Source organism: Bufo gargarizans, chromosome 1 (assembly GCF_014858855.1).
Source record: "Bufo gargarizans isolate SCDJY-AF-19 chromosome 1, ASM1485885v1, whole genome shotgun sequence".
NCBI lineage: Eukaryota > Metazoa > Chordata > Amphibia > Anura > Bufonidae > Bufo > Bufo gargarizans.
In genome coordinates this window covers 514672061-514688057 of record NC_058080.1, presented here as the reverse complement: position 1 = coordinate 514688057, position 15997 = coordinate 514672061, and the positions used below count along the sequence as shown (strand labels likewise).

The window sequence follows — 15997 nt, the reverse complement described above, 5'->3', positions numbered from 1 at the left end:
TCCTGACCTCTGGCTTCGCAAGACCCTGCTTCGGTTTAGCCATCCGTTTGGACTTTTGCCTTACAGCTTGATTTTCAATAAAGCCTTCTTATTTCCCTTATCTCTTGTTGTACGTCTGGTTCATGGTTCCATGACACCGAGTCCCCAGCCTCAGAAATCGCTGGTTAACAGCAGCTCAGATTAGAGACCAGGTCAATGCCACACAGAGTTCTAGCAGCAGACACATCTCTAGAACAACTGTTAAGAGGAGACTGTTTAAATCAGGCCTTCGTGGTAGAATATCTGCTAGGAAACCACTGCTAAGGACAGGCAACAAGCAGAAGAGACTTGTTTGGGCTAAAGAACACAAGGAATGGACATTAGACCAGTGGAAATCTGTGCTTTGGTCTGATGAGTCCAAATTTGAGATCTTTGGTTCCAACCACCGTGTCTTTGTGCGACGCAGAAAAGGTGAACGGATGGACTCTACATGCCTGGTTCCCACCGTGAAGCATGGAGGAGGAGGTGTGATGGTGTGGGGGGGCTTTGCTGGTGACACTGTTGGGGATTTATTCAAAATTGAAGGCATACTGAACCAGCATGGCTACCACAGCATCTTGCAGCGGCATGCTATTCCATCCGGTTTGCGTTTAGTTGGACCATCATTTATTTTTCAACAGGACAATGACCCCAAACACACCTCCAGGCTGTGTAAGGGCTATTTGACCATGAAGGAGCGTGATTGGGTGCTGTGCCAGATGACCTGGCCTCCACAGTCACCGGACCTGAACCCAATCGAGATGGTTTGGGGTGAGCTGGTGAGCTTGTGAAGGCAAAAGGGTCAACAAGTGCTAAGCATCTCTGGGAACTCCTTTAAGACTGTTGGAAGACTATTTCAGGGGACTACCTCTTGAAGCTCATCAAGAGAATGCCAAGAGTATGCAAAGCAGTAATCAAAGCAAAAGGTGGCTACTTTGAAGAACCTAGAATATGACATATTTTCAGTTGTTTCACACTATTTTGTTATGTATATACATACGTGCAGAATTATTAGGCAAATGAGTATTTTGACCACATCATCCTCTTTATGCATGTTGTCTTACTCCAAGCTGTATAGGCTCGAAAGCCTACTACCAATCAAGCATATTAGGTGATGTGCATCTCTGTAATGAGAAGGGGTGTGGTCTAATGACATCAACACCCTATATCAGGTGTGCATAATTATTAGGCAACTTCCTTTCCTTAGGCAAAATGGGTCAAAAGAAGGACTTGACAGGCTCAGAAAAGTCAAAAATAGTGAGATATCTTGCAGAGGGATGCAGCACTCTTAAAATTGCAAAGCTTCTGAAGCGTGATCATCGAACAATCAAGCGTTTCATTCAAAATAGTCAACAGGGTCGCAAGAAGCGTGTGGAAAAACCAAGGCGCAAAATAACTGCCCATGAACTGAGAAAAGTCAAGCGTGCAGCTGCCAAGATGCCACTTGCCACCAGTTTGGCCATATTTCAGAGCTGCAACATCACTGGAGTGCCCAAAAGCACAAGGTGTGCAATACTCAGAGACATGGCCAAGGTAAGAAAGGCTGAAAGACGACCACCACTGAACAAGACACACAAGCTGAAACGTCAAGACTGGGCCAAGAAATATCTCAAGACTGATTTTTCTAAGGTTTTATGGACTGATGAAATGAGAGTGAGTCTTGATGGGCCAGATGGCTGGATTGGTAAAGGGCAGAGAGCTCCAGTCCGACTCAGACGCCAGCAAGGTGGAGGTGGAGTACTGGTTTGGGCTGGTATCATCAAAGATGAGCTTGTGGGGCCTTTTCGGGTTGAGGATGGAGTCAAGCTCAACTCCCAGTCCTACTGCCAGTTTCTGGAAGACACCTTCTTCAAGCAGTGGTACAGGAAGAAGTCTGCATCCTTCAGGAAAAACATGATTTTCATGCAGGACAATGCTCCATCACACGCGTCCAAGTACTCCACAGCGTGGCTGGCAAGAAAGGGTATAAAAGAAGAAAATCTAATGACATGGCCTCCTTGTTCACCTGATCTGAACCCCATTGAGAACCTGTGGTCCATCATCAAATGTGAGATTTACAAGGAGGGAAAACAGTACACCTCTCTGAACAGTGTCTGGGAGGCTGTGGTTGCTGCTGCACGCAATGTTGATGGTGAACAGATCAAAACACTGACAGAATCCATGGATGGCAGGCTTTTGAGTGTCCTTGCAAAAAAAGGTGGCTATATTGGTCACTGATTTGTTTTTGTTTTGTTTTTGAATGTCAGAAATGTATATTTGTGAAAGTTGCGATGTTATATTGGTTTCACTGGTAAAAATAAATAATTGAAATGGGTATATATTTGTTTTTTGTTAAGTTGCCTAATAATTATGCACAGTAATAGTCACCTGCACACACAGATATCCCCCTAAAATAGCTAAAACTAAAAACAAACTAAAAACTACTTCCAAAAATGTTCAGCTTTGATATTAATGAGTTTTTTGGGTTCATTGAGAACATGGTTGTTGTTCAATAATAAAATTAATCCTCAAAAATACAACTTGCCTAATAATTCTGCACTCCCTGTAATTCCACATGTGTTAATTCATAGTTTTCATGCCTTCAGTGTGAATCTACAATTTTCATAGTCATAAAAATAAAGAAAACTCTTTGAATGAGAAAGTGTGTCCAAACATTTGGTCTGTACTGTATATATTAAAAAACAAACAAACAAAAAAAAAAAAAACATGTTCTACTCACCCCTTTTCTCCAGCACTGGTATGGTTCTCTGGTCTACTGCTGAGGACAGTAATTGGCTACAGTGGTCATGTGTCGTATCCCAGCACACCACGCACACTGTAAGATGCAGATTCATTTGCAGGTATACAAAACATCACTGTTGTAGCCAGTCACTGTCCTCAGAGGTTGACCTGGTAGTACTGTCCCTCCTGGACACACACTCCACGGCGTCAACCAGTAAGGTGTGATTACCCACACCGTTTTCTGGGGATATTGACAACCGAGCAGTCTGGTTATCAAACATTGTTTTACACCTTGGTGATAACTGGTCTAGTGGAGCTCAGGTGTTACTTCCCCATTTTGGACACACATGACCTATATGTTTAAGTCCTCTATGTGTTCTGGGTTATATGTTTTCACCATAGGTTTTCTTTCTTGAGGGTACAGATATCACCCCAAATTTTGTTTTATTTCTCTTGCGTTTAATAAGCGCCTCACTCTGCTGTGACAGTAATTAGAGACGCATCACCTATCTATACCGATCAATCCGTGAAGAGTTGACGACCTGGTAGTAGGCTAACAGAATAGCGATTCAATATACTGACCGCGCAAAAGTGGCCTTAGGCTGACTACACATTAAATGTAGGCCAAATGCTTGTTCAGCCAAGGGCTATTTCTCCTGATACCCCATACACAGTGGGTGTGCATGTACAAACATAGTGTAAATGATCTTGAGTCAGATTATGTATTTTTTTATCTTCATACTCACTTGTGTTCTGATGCTGTGCTCCAACAAACCGGCAGTAAAACTGCATTGACAGGAGTCCTCTCTATTATGTGCTGGAGCTCAGGAGTCCTCTCGATGCATTTTACTGCTAGTTTGTCACACACAGCGTCAAAACGCAAGTATGAAGGAAAAAAAAATGACATAACCAGACTCTGCGTCACTTACACTATACACAGCTTACTCTAGTTTTGGGGGTGTTTCGGAGCTGACAAATGAATAGCAACAGAAAAAGACCACATGGTCCATCTCATCTGCCCATGGAATTTTCCTTGTTATTTTTCTCTTAGGATAGATATATCCCCAGGCATCTTTCTTCACTTATTGTTGATTTTCCAACCACATGTGATGGAAGTTTGTTCAAAGCATATACTACTCTTTCAACAATATAATCTTCTCCTACTAAATTCAGATTGTGGCCCGTTTTCTCATGTTCAGAACCCAAAATAAAGGTTGTGTGCCTCATTGACCAAGCACCACTAGCAGTTCATACTTTGTCAATCTCAGCTTAATCACATTACATTTTCCATGTGTTCTTTTTTTCCATTTTCTACTAGTAATAATATCTATTTAGAATTTTAAATATGTACTGTACCATGATGCTGAAAAGTGCAAAACGGTTGCCACCTTGAGGAAAATGTACTGCTATTGTAACGGTCAGCGTACACACACACACACAGGGGGGAGGGAAGTGACCACTGCGCTCCACCCTTACCCCTGGCCCTGCCTACTTGCCTCGCAAGTCCTAATGACAGGGGACAACTGGACGGCAATCCCTAGCTTAGAATAAGTGCAGGGATGACAGACAGACAAACAACAGAATGTGAACGGACCGAGTCAATACCAGGAAAGCTACAAAGTACAAATGGAGCAAGCAGAGAATAGTCAGGAGAAGCCGGGGTCGTAAATACCAGGAGAGACGTGAAGTACCAAAGGTGTCAGCAGAGGATCGTCAGGAGGAAGCCGGGGTCAGAATACCAGGAGAGCAGCAAAGTACACAAGGAGCAGGCAGAGGATGGTCAGGAATTCAGCAGGAGGTAAGTATGCCAGGAAGACAAAATCACAGGTGGAACCTAAATTAACAGGCAACCTGTGGCCAGCAGGCTGCCTGTATTTATAGTGGGGAGTGAGGGTCATGTGACGTGGCCAGCGTCACATGACCGACAGACCAACCTAGTCGAGCACCGAGTGATCAGGGCAGGCGCTCAAGGCAGACTTAGGAGCAGGGAGCCACCCAGCTAGTAAAACCGCCCTGGGAACGAGGTCAAACACAGATCCTCGCTCCCGAAGCTAAGCAGCAGGTCTGCGACTAATGGGGGACCGAGTGCACCTTCAGAACCCCGTTACAGCAATCTTTGTTATATGGGAATTCACAACATTATTTGTGAAGCACATCCATCAGCCTGCTCCACTGCACACCTGCTGTTGTGCCTGCGCAGGCACAGATTGTGCTGCAATGGAGGAGGCTGATGCACTAGTCTTGTCAAGTGCCCACTCCCCCATCTCTAGATATTTTCAGGATTTCAGCAGCACACAGTTGATACTGTAGAAGACTATGCTAACAAGGAGGCATAGCTTCATAAAGTGTCAAAATGATATATATGTAAGATGCTTACAGTCAGGTCTGAAAAACTATACGTAAAGCACAACCCCTTTAAGAGGAAACAAGGCAGTTGTGTGTTGATTAAGAGCTGATTTCCCCAGGTGGATGCCTATTCAGGAAACAGCGAAAGGAATGGAAGAACAGGCTGTGAGGAAGAATAGTGCGGTTGTTCTGATATATCTCCTGTAATTATGCAGTTAGCTGCCTTATGTGTGCACTTGCATATTAGTAGTACTGTTCCTTTAAATTGTAACGAACAAGCTCATTTGTAATGTAAGCATACAGTGTGGCATCCAATAATGCAAGAGAGCGGTACCTGGCAGAGTGAACCAGACACGAAGAAGCACCTTTCCAGAGCATAGCTCAAAATGAACAAGTTCAGCTCCCACATTCATGCAGCTGCCACACAAGGAAATGTCCCTGCAGAGTTTCATTTTCAGTTACTCTATGGTCTGAAGCCAGTACACACTGACGTCGGCGTCTGCAGCACTACACTGGCCGAACCAAGAACTACAACGTGTGTTCAGCTACTCTATGGTATGAAGCCAGTACACACTGATGTCGGTGTCTGCAGCACTACACTGGACGAACCAAGAACTACAACGTGTGTTCAGCTACTCTATGGTCTGAAGCCAGTACACACTGACGTCGGCGTCTGCAGCACTACACTGGCCAAACCAAGAACTACAACGTGTGTTCAGCTACTCTATGGTATGAAGCCAGTACACACTGATGTCGGTGTCTGCAGCACTACACTGGCCGAACCAAGAACTACAACGTGTGTTCAGCTACTCTATGGTATGAAGCCAGTACACACTGATGTCGGTGTCTGCAGCACTACACTGGCCGAACCAAGAACTACAACGTGTGTTCAGCTACTCTATGGTATGAAGCAAGTACACACTGATGTCGGTGTCTGCAGCACTACACTGGCCGAACCAAGAACTACAACGTGTGTTCAGCTACTCTATGGTATGAAGCCAGTACACACTGATGTCGGTGTCTGCAGCACTACACTGGCCGAACCAAGAACTACAACGTGTGTTCAGCTACTCTATGGTCTGAAGCCAGTACACACTGACGTCGGCGTCTGCAGCACTACACTGGCCGAACCAAGAACTACAACGTGTGTTCAGCTACTCTATGGTATGAAGCCAGTACACACTGATGTCGGTGTCTGCAGCACTACACTGGACGAACCAAGAACTACAACGTGTGTTCAGCTACTCTATGGTCTGAAGCCAGTACACACTGACGTCGGCGTTTGCAGCACTACACTGGCCAAACCAAGAACTACAACGTGTGTTCAGCTACTCTATGGTATGAAGCCAGTACACACTGATGTCGGTGTCTGCAGCACTACACTGGCCGAACCAAGAACTACAACGTGTGTTCAGCTACTCTATGGTATGAAGCAAGTACACACTGATGTCGGTGTCTGCAGCACTACACTGGCCGAACCAAGAACTACAACGTGTGTTCAGCTACTCTATGGTATGAAGCCAGTACACACTGATGTCGGTGTCTGCAGCACTACACTGGCCGAACCAAGAACTACAACGTGTGTTCAGCTACTCTATGGTATGAAGCCAGTACACACTGACGTCGGCGTCTGCAGCACTACACTGGCCGAACCAAGAACTACAACGTGTGTTCAGCTACTCTATGGTATGAAGCCAGTACACACTGATGTCGGTGTCTGCAGCACTACACTGGACGAACCAAGAACTACAACTTGTGTTCAGCTACTCTATGGTCTGAAGCCAGTACACACTGACGTCGGCGTCTGCAGCACTACACCGGCCAAACCAAGAACTACAACGTGTGTTCAGCTACTCTATGGTATGAAGCCAGTACACACTGATGTCGGTGTCTGCAGCACTACACTGGCCGAACCAAGAACTACAACGTGTGTTCAGCTACTCTATGGTATGAAGCAAGTACACACTGATGTCGGTGTCTGCAGCACTACACTGGCCGAACCAAGAACTACAACGTGTGTTCAGTTACTCTATGGTCTGAAGCCAGTACACACTGATGTCGGTGTCTGCAGCACTACACTGGCCGAACCAAGAACTACAACGTGTGTTCAGCTACTCTATGGTATGAAGCCAGTACACACTGATGTCGGTGTCTGCAGCACTACACTGGCCGAACCAAGAACTACAACGTGTGTTCAGCTACTCTATGGTATGAAGCCAGTACACACTGATGTCGGTGTCTGCAGCACTACACTGGCCGAACCAAGAACTACAACGTGTGTTCATCTACTCTATTGTATGAAGCCAGTACACACTGATGTCGGCGTCTGCAGCACTACACTGGCCGAACCAAGAACTACAACGTGTGTTCAGCTACTCTATGGTATGAAGCCAGTACACACTGACGTCGGCGTCTGCAGCACTACACTGGCCGAACCAAGAACTACAACGTGTGTTCAGCTACTCTATGGTATGAAGCCAGTACACACTGATGTCGGTGTCTGCAGCACTACACTGGCCGAACCAAGAACTACAACGTGTGTTCAGTTACTCTATGGTCTGAAGCCAGTACACACTGATGTCGGTGTCTGCAGCACTACACTGGCCGAACCAAGAACTACAACGTGTGTTCAGCTACTCTATGGTATGAAGCCAGTACACACTGATGTCGGTGTCTGCAGCACTACACTGGCCGAACCAAGAACTACAACGTGTGTTCAGCTACTCTATGGTATGAAGCCAGTACACACTGATGTCGGTGTCTGCAGCACTACACTGGCCGAACCAAGAACTACAACGTGTGTTCATCTACTCTATTGTATGAAGCCAGTACACACTGATGTCGGCGTCTGCAGCACTACACTGGCCGAACCAAGAACTACAACGTGTGTTCAGCTACTCTATGGTATGAAGCCAGTACACACTGACGTCGGCGTCTGCAGCACTACACTGGCCGAACCAAGAACTACAACGTGTGTTCAGCTACTCTATGGTATGAAGCCAGTACACACTGATGTCGGTGTCTGCAGCACTACACTGGACGAACCAAGAACTACAACGTGTGTTCAGCTACTCTATGGTCTGAAGCCAGTACACACTGACGTCGGGGTCTGCAGCACTACACCGGCCAAACCAAGAACTACAACGTGTGTTCAGCTACTCTATGGTATGAAGCCAGTACACACTGATGTCGGTGTCTGCAGCACTACACTGGCCGAACCAAGAACTACAACGTGTGTTCAGCTACTCTATGGTATGAAGCAAGTACACACTGATGTCGGTGTCTGCAGCACTACACTGGCCGAACCAAGAACTACAACGTGTGTTCAGCTACTCTATGGTATGAAGCCAGTACACACTGATGTCGGTGTCTGCAGCACTACACTGGCCGAACCAAGAACTACAACGTGTGTTCAGTTACTCTATGGTCTGAAGCCAGTACACACTGATGTCGGTGTCTGCAGCACTACACTGGCCGAACCAAGAACTACAACGTGTGTTCAGCTACTCTATGGTATGAAGCCAGTACACACTGATGTCGGTGTCTGCAGCACTACACTGGCCGAACCAAGAACTACAACGTGTGTTCAGCTACTCTATGGTATGAAGCCAGTACACACTGATGTCGGTGTCTGCAGCACTACACTGGCCGAACCAAGAACTACAACGTGTGTTCATCTACTCTATTGTATGAAGCCAGTACACACTGATGTCGGCGTCTGCAGCACTACACTGGCCGAACCAAGAACTACAACGTGTGTTCAGCTACTCTATGGTATGAAGCCAGTACACACTGATGTCAGTGTCTGCAGCGCTACACTGGCCGAACCAAGAACTACAACGTGTGTTCAGTTACTCTATGGTCTGAAGCCAGTACACACTGATGTCGGTGTCTGCAGCGCTACACTGGCCGAACCAAGAACTACAACGTGTGTTCAGTTACTCTATGGTATGAAGCCAGTACACACTGATGTCGGTGTCTGCAGCGCTACACTGGCCGAACTAAGAACTACAACGTGTGTTCAGTTACTCTATGGTCTGAAGCCAGTACACACTGATGTCGGTGTCTGCAGCACTACACTGGCCGAACCAAGAACTACAACGTGTGTTCAGCTACTCTATGGTCTGAAGCCAGTACACACTGATGTAGGTGTCTGCAGCACTACACTGGCCGAACCAAGAACTACAACGCGTGTTCAGCTGCGGCACACCATGACTTACTGTAGGGGAATGTCTGGCTGTAATCAGGTCAAGTGGGGGCAATCAAAAGATAAATTATTACTTAGGCTACTTTCACACTGGCGTTTTGGTTTCCATTTGTGAGATCCGTTCAGGGCTCTCACAAGCGTCCAAAACGGATCAGTTTTGCCCTAATGCATTCTGAATGGAAGAGGATCCGCTCAGAATGCATCAGTTTGCCTCCGATCAATCTCTATTCCGCTTGCAGCGTTTTGGTGTCCGTCTGAAGAAACTGAGCCAAACTGATCTGTTCTGACACACAGTGTAAGTCAGGCATGGCCAACCTGCAGCTCTCCAGCTGTTGTAAAACTACAACTCCCACTATGCTATGCTGTAGGCTAATAGCTGTAGGCAGTCTGGGCATGCTGGGAGTTGTAGTTTTACAACAGCTGGAGAGCCTCAGGTTGGCCAGCCCTGGTGTAAGTCAATGGGTACGGATCCGTTTTCACTGACACAATCTGGCTCAATAGAAAACGGATCCGTCCTCCATTGACTTTAAATGGTGTTCAAGACGGATCCGTCTTGACTATGTTAAAGATAATACAAACGGATCCGTTCTGAACGGATGCAGACTGTTGTATTATCTGAAAGGATCCGTCTGTGCAGATCCATGACGGATCCGGACCAAAAGCGAGTGTGAAAGTAGCCTTAGATTTGCACTGATTCTGAGTAGAGCTGACTGAATCAATTCTGACTAATCAAATCTGTTAAAAAAAATAAATGCTGCTCAAAACACTACCCCTTGATTGATAAGGCAAGACATATTGTCTGGTCCTGTCAATCTCATGCCTGCGCTTTGTAGTGGCGCATGCACAGTCTTGTCCTGTCAATCAAGTCAATTTCAATAGCTTCTTTGAGTTCTTGTAATCAATGACAGTTACTTTCTTTCAATTTTAGATTATTGTATTTATTTTTTTACGCACTAAGGCTCCATTCATATGTCCGTATAATGGTTCCGCAAATTGCTCCCATACTCCAAAGACATTCTGATAGGGACCTTAGATTGTAAGCCCCATTGGGGACAGTTTGATGCTAATGTCTGTAAAGCTCTGTGGAATATACTAGTTCTGTATAAGGGTCCATTCACTCGTCCGTAGTCTATGGGGCAGGAATGGATGCGGACAGTACACAGTGTGCTGTCCACATCCGCATTTACGAAGCGCGCCCCCGATCTTCCAGTCCGTGGCTCCAGAAAAAAAATAGAACATGTCCTATTGTCCGCAATTGCGGACAAGAATAGGCAGTTCTATGGGGGTGCCAGCCGGGTGTGTTGCGGATCCGCAATACACCACGGACATGTGAATGGACCCTTATACAGCACTATTATATTCCACAGCGCTTTACAGACATTAGCATCAAGCTGCACCCAATGGGGCTCACAATCTAAGGTCCCTATCAGTATGTCTTTGGAGTGTGGAAGCAAACCAAACCCAGGACCCCAGTGCTGCAAGGCGCTAGTGCTAACCACTGAGCCACCGTGCTGTGGTATGACTGGACTGTGTATGGCATAGAAATTACATTTTTCAAAATGGAAATCACCAGGCAAAGCTGTGTGAAGGTGTGCAGAATGTGAGTACCGTTTGGAATAACCTGGATTTCTGCACTGATCACTAGTAAAATGTGGTCCGATTGTTATCACTGCGCCTGGGCTGAAGGAAGGAAGCCGGCAGCAGGAGCGCGTCCTTCACTCACTGCGCCTGCGCTGAATACAAAACAGGACGGCGCAGGATTTACAGGACACTGAGGAGAACTCGAAAGTCAATCAACTGGACCTGGGCGTGCCAAAGGGTGCGTAATCCGAGCCTCTAGGTGCTGAAGCAACACCCTAATAGCACCTAGAGGCTCATTAGCATATTTTAAAAGTCTTTATTTTAAGAGAACGTCGGCCGGCAGGGAGTTATAAAGCATACTGTTATGTACTGCTGATATTAGATATGACAGAAACCCTTTAAATTTAATAATCTGTAGATCTTAGAAGTAATCACCTCCCCCAACATTTCCTAGAGCTGAAAATGAGATTTGCCATTATACCCTGCAAATGTGTTTCAGTTCATCCAAATTTAAGAGGTGTTTTGCAAGCAGAGTCCTCTTCAGGTCATACCACAGCTTTTCAATATGGTTCAGGACTCAGACTTGGCTATTCCAAAAGTGTTCAGTTGCTTTACCTGTGTACTCCAACAGAGACCGGAAATGTGGGGGATGGGAGCCGCAGTGCTAGAACAGTGAGACTTTCAAAAGATAAGATTTTGTTTCTTCAAACCCTTTCCAGTCATCCAGCCATTTTTTGTGGGTTTCGGACAAGACCATTAAAGAGGACCTTTCACCAGAATTAAACTTCTAAAGTAACTATAGAGGCATGTAGAGCGGCGCCCAGGGACCCCCCTGCACTTACTGTTATACCTGGGCGCCGCTCCGTTCTCCCGTAATTGCCTCCGGTATCTTTACAGTTAGCTCCACCCAGGGGACCCTGACGTCGGCTCATTCTCCCATGCTGTAGCGCTGGCCAATCACAGCGCTCAGCTCATAGCCTGAGAGAGAAAAAAGACTCTCAGGCTTTGAGCTGAGCGCTGTGATTGGCCAGCGCTGCAGCATGGGAGAAGGAGGCGCCGGTGTGTTCCCTCCTACACCGAGTGTAGGAGGGAAGGGGGGGGGGGACGACGACAGGGAATCAGGCCTGAGAACTAGGGAAGGAAGAAGGACACCTCCTAGTGAAAGCCCTAACCAAAATCCTGACTGATTACCAGTATGAACAGACTCCAAAAAGGTAGGTGAGTTCATACGCAGGAATACCTAGAGTCCTATCAAGCCCTATAGGACCGTGGTACTAATGGCAGGGACGAGACTACCTATTCCTCCAAAAGGAAGGACAAACAGGAGTCTCCTTCAGGCCTAATACAAACAATAGGGAAATGCAACACACAGAACCCACCCAAACAAAATACAAAAGGGAAAGAAAAGACTTAAGTTCAAAGAGGCTATGGAAGCACCAGGAACTCAGCCGAGATCCAACAACAATCTATCCAAAAGGTTCAAACAGAAGCAATAAACCGCACAGCATTGTGGGAGAAGCAACTATAAATAGAGAAGGTGAAATGACCATAATAGCCACACCTGGGGAAAGAAGGTGTGCAAGCACCAGAAACAACACAGACGTCATTTGATCTAAACATGTCAGATCAAACCACGTGTTGCAAGTCTCACCAGTCTTATCAAACTGGACAACCCCTATAAAGGGACTTTTATTTTATTTTTTCAAGATTTCCCTGGCAGAACAACCCCTTTAAATTGGTTGTCCGAACCCCCTCTGCAATTTTAGTTATGAGCCCAAATCTGCCCTGCGCAAAAAAAGAAAGGCATTGGTGATCAATTCCTGTGCAGAGGGTGCCATCCTCTGTGAGCCGGAAGTGTGATGTCCCATCTGTTGTCACATTGAACGATGTAGCCATTAACTGGTTTCAACAGCGACGTATCCACAAGCGGCATGTGACCATTGAGTTCAGTGAATGGCTGCAGCAGTCCACATGCTGACGGGTGAGACATCACACCCACAGGACCCTAAGTGCTGCAACTGAGTACTAGTGACGAGTTAACTATCTTTCTTTCTTTACGCAGAGCAGATTTGGGCACATACAGTAATTAAAATTGTGGTGGGCGCTTGGACAACCCTTTTAAGCATATGCCAAATATCGTACTATACAGAAACCTGTATTTCATCTGACAGCTGTTCTTTCTGGTTACTGTTGAATTTATTTTCTTGTCTTTAATTTTTATGTTGCTCATTTCTATTGCCATGTTCTCCACTGTCACAATGGTTACTTCAGGGGCGTAGCTAGAACTGACTGGGCCCCACAGCAAATTTTTGTAGTTGGCCCCTCCCAAACTTAATGGACGCACTCATACACACACTCGCCACATACATGGACGCACTCATACACGCATTCACCACATACATGGATGCACTCATACACGTACTCACCATATACATGGACGCACTCATACAGGCACTCACCATATACATGGACGCACTCATACAGGCACTCACCATATACATGGACGCACTCATACAGGCACTCACCATATACATGGACGCACTCATACACGCATTCACCACATACATGGACGCACTCATACAGGCACTCACAACATACATGGACTCACTCATACAGGCACTCACCACATACATGGACGCACTCATACACGCATTCACCACATACATGGACGCACTCATACACGCATTCACCACATACATGGACGCACTCATACACGTACTCACCATATACATGGACGCACTCATACAGGCACTCACCACATACATGGACGCACTCATACACGCATTCACCACATACATGGACGCACTCATACAGGCACTCACCACATACCTGGACGCACTCATAAAGGCACTCACCACATACATGGACGCACTCATACAGGCACTCACAACATACATGGACTCACTCATACAGGCACTCACCACATACATGGATGCACTCATACACTCACCACATACATGGACGCACTCATACACGCACTCACCACATAAATGGACGCACTCATACAGGAACTCACTACATACATGGACGCACGTATACAGGCACTCACCACATACATGGAGGCACTCATACACTCACCACATACATGGACGAGGGGGGGCGGAGCCAGCTAGCCATGGTGTAGGACGTGTCTGCCGGAGCTCCTCACCGCTATCCCAGCTTCATCAGCTTGTAAATCGAGTGGACACAGTTCCAACATGGGAAAAACATCCAGAGACAAAGATGGTGCAACAGGGATCACCCTGAAGACCAAAAAGACGCAGGGCGACCTGACAAAGTACCTCAATAGAAGATCATCCTCGCACCCGGACGGAGGCAAGATGGCGCGGGAAGCGCGAATCAACTCTAAGAGAGAAGGAGCCGACTCGGAGGCCGACAGCTCGGACGCTGAAACCTACGTTGGAGGTGAGGTTGATTCTCTCCCTCTCACCCGCGGCTTCTTGCAGCAATCCCTGGCCCAGGCCCTCTCACCGGTAATGAAGGAACTCTCAGACATCAAGACAGAGTTCTTGCAGTTAGGGCACCGGGTTGAACGCCTGGAAGACAGCCAGGATCTTATCCTCCAGCATGAGAGGGGGGTTCACTGCCACTTATCAGCCATGTCAAAAATGATAAACACGGCCTTCTTTAACCTGGAAGACCAGGAGAATAGGGGCCGGAGGAAAAATGTTCGGCTGCGGGGCATACCCGAATCAATACAGGCTGAAGACCTGATGGACACAGTCCGCCGCTTATTTGCTACTCTAGTAGGGGAGGAACAGGCCGCCGCCATTACTATTGAAAGGGCTCACAGGGCTCTTAGGCCCAAGCCTGCCGCAGGAGAACCCCCTAGAGATGTGGTATGCGCCCTAATGAACTTTTTGGACACAGCAGCCGTCTTGAGAGCAGCTAGAGAAAAAGGTGATGCCACCTTGGATGGTAATAAGGTTCTTCTATTTCAAGATCTGGCGGCTAGTACATTAGCCAAGCGAAGAAACCTGCGCCCGCTAACATCCCTGTTAAGGGAGAAGAAGCTGCCGGTCAGATGGCTATTTCCGTTCGGCCTATTCACTACAATCGGCGGGAAACAATTCACGGTCAGGTCGCCGGAGGACTTACCGTCTGTGTGGGAGGCTTTAGGTATCGAGGCCCTAGACATTCCGTCTTGGCTCCCCTGCAACCCATCCCTGGACCTGCCGGGCCTTCCACAGCCAGAGGAATGGCGTCTGGCACAGAAGAAGAAATCGCCGAAAAAGAGGGCCTTTTGATCTACCTCTATCTGCAGATGAGAAAGCAGTCTTGGATGTGAATAGGAACTCTGAGATCCAGCGTCATTGAGATCGTGCGACTTTCATCGCCCCCTGGCAGGACTCAGGTTCTATACACCCCATTCAACCAGGCGCCTTATCCCGGGGGTTATCTTCTTTAGCCTTCTGTTATACACTCTAGCAACCTGTTTGGGGTTCCCTCTTTTCTTTACTGCTTTAACCCTCACCTACCTCCCCTGTATGGCTTCTTTACCTCTCGGTTTATATCTCTCCTTCCATCCAGATGGGGTTGAAAAAAAAAAAAAAAGGGGAGAGGGATAAAGGTGGTGGGATTGGTAGTATGCACTTCTACAAGGGGATCTCATGTTTCAGTTTATGACTGTATTATGCATTTTCACTCTATGCATTTTTTCTTTACATGCTGGAGTTAGTGTGTGAGACCGGGGTGCCTTGATGCGTCCACACTACTTCCCCCCCCCTACGGGGGTTTTCACTTAACCTCATGGATAGACACCGCAAGCTGTCTCTCTACATTGTACAATGTTTATACTCTTTTTTATGTATTTTTGTTTTTTATGGTTTTACGTGTCACCTCCTTGCTAGTCCTACAGATCAGTTACACAAAATATCACCATGTCTGATATAAAAATTGTGTCATTTAACGTGAACGGCATGAACACACCGCAAAAAAGGAGTCAAGTTTATCACTTGCTCCGCAAAGAAGGGGCTGACTTGGTTCTTCTGCAAGAAACCCATTTCAGACACCTGCACGTCCCTAATGTTATTAGCAAAAACTTTCCTGTATGGTACCACGCTGCGTATTCCTCGGCAGCTAGAGGAGTCTCAATAGGCTTGGGGCGAAACTTCCCATTCGTTT

The 15997-nt window shown here is 46.8% G+C and overlaps 1 protein-coding gene across 2 annotated transcripts in view; it reads right to left on the bottom strand.

Moving 5' to 3' along the window:
* Window positions 1–15997, bottom strand: part of DAO (D-amino acid oxidase) — an 81737-nt gene that overhangs the window by 29922 nt on the left and 35818 nt on the right. Inside the window, exon 1 of one of the 2 annotated variants that reach the window (XM_044275346.1) lies at window positions 5420–5543. The exons of the other annotated variant lie outside the window; for it this stretch is intronic. Within the exon in view, the coding sequence (XP_044131281.1) occupies window positions 5420–5463 (44 nt within the window). The 5' untranslated portion in view covers window positions 5464–5543. Of the gene's footprint in view, window positions 1–5419; window positions 5544–15997 lie in introns of those variants that run through there. 2 annotated transcript variants of the gene reach the window in all.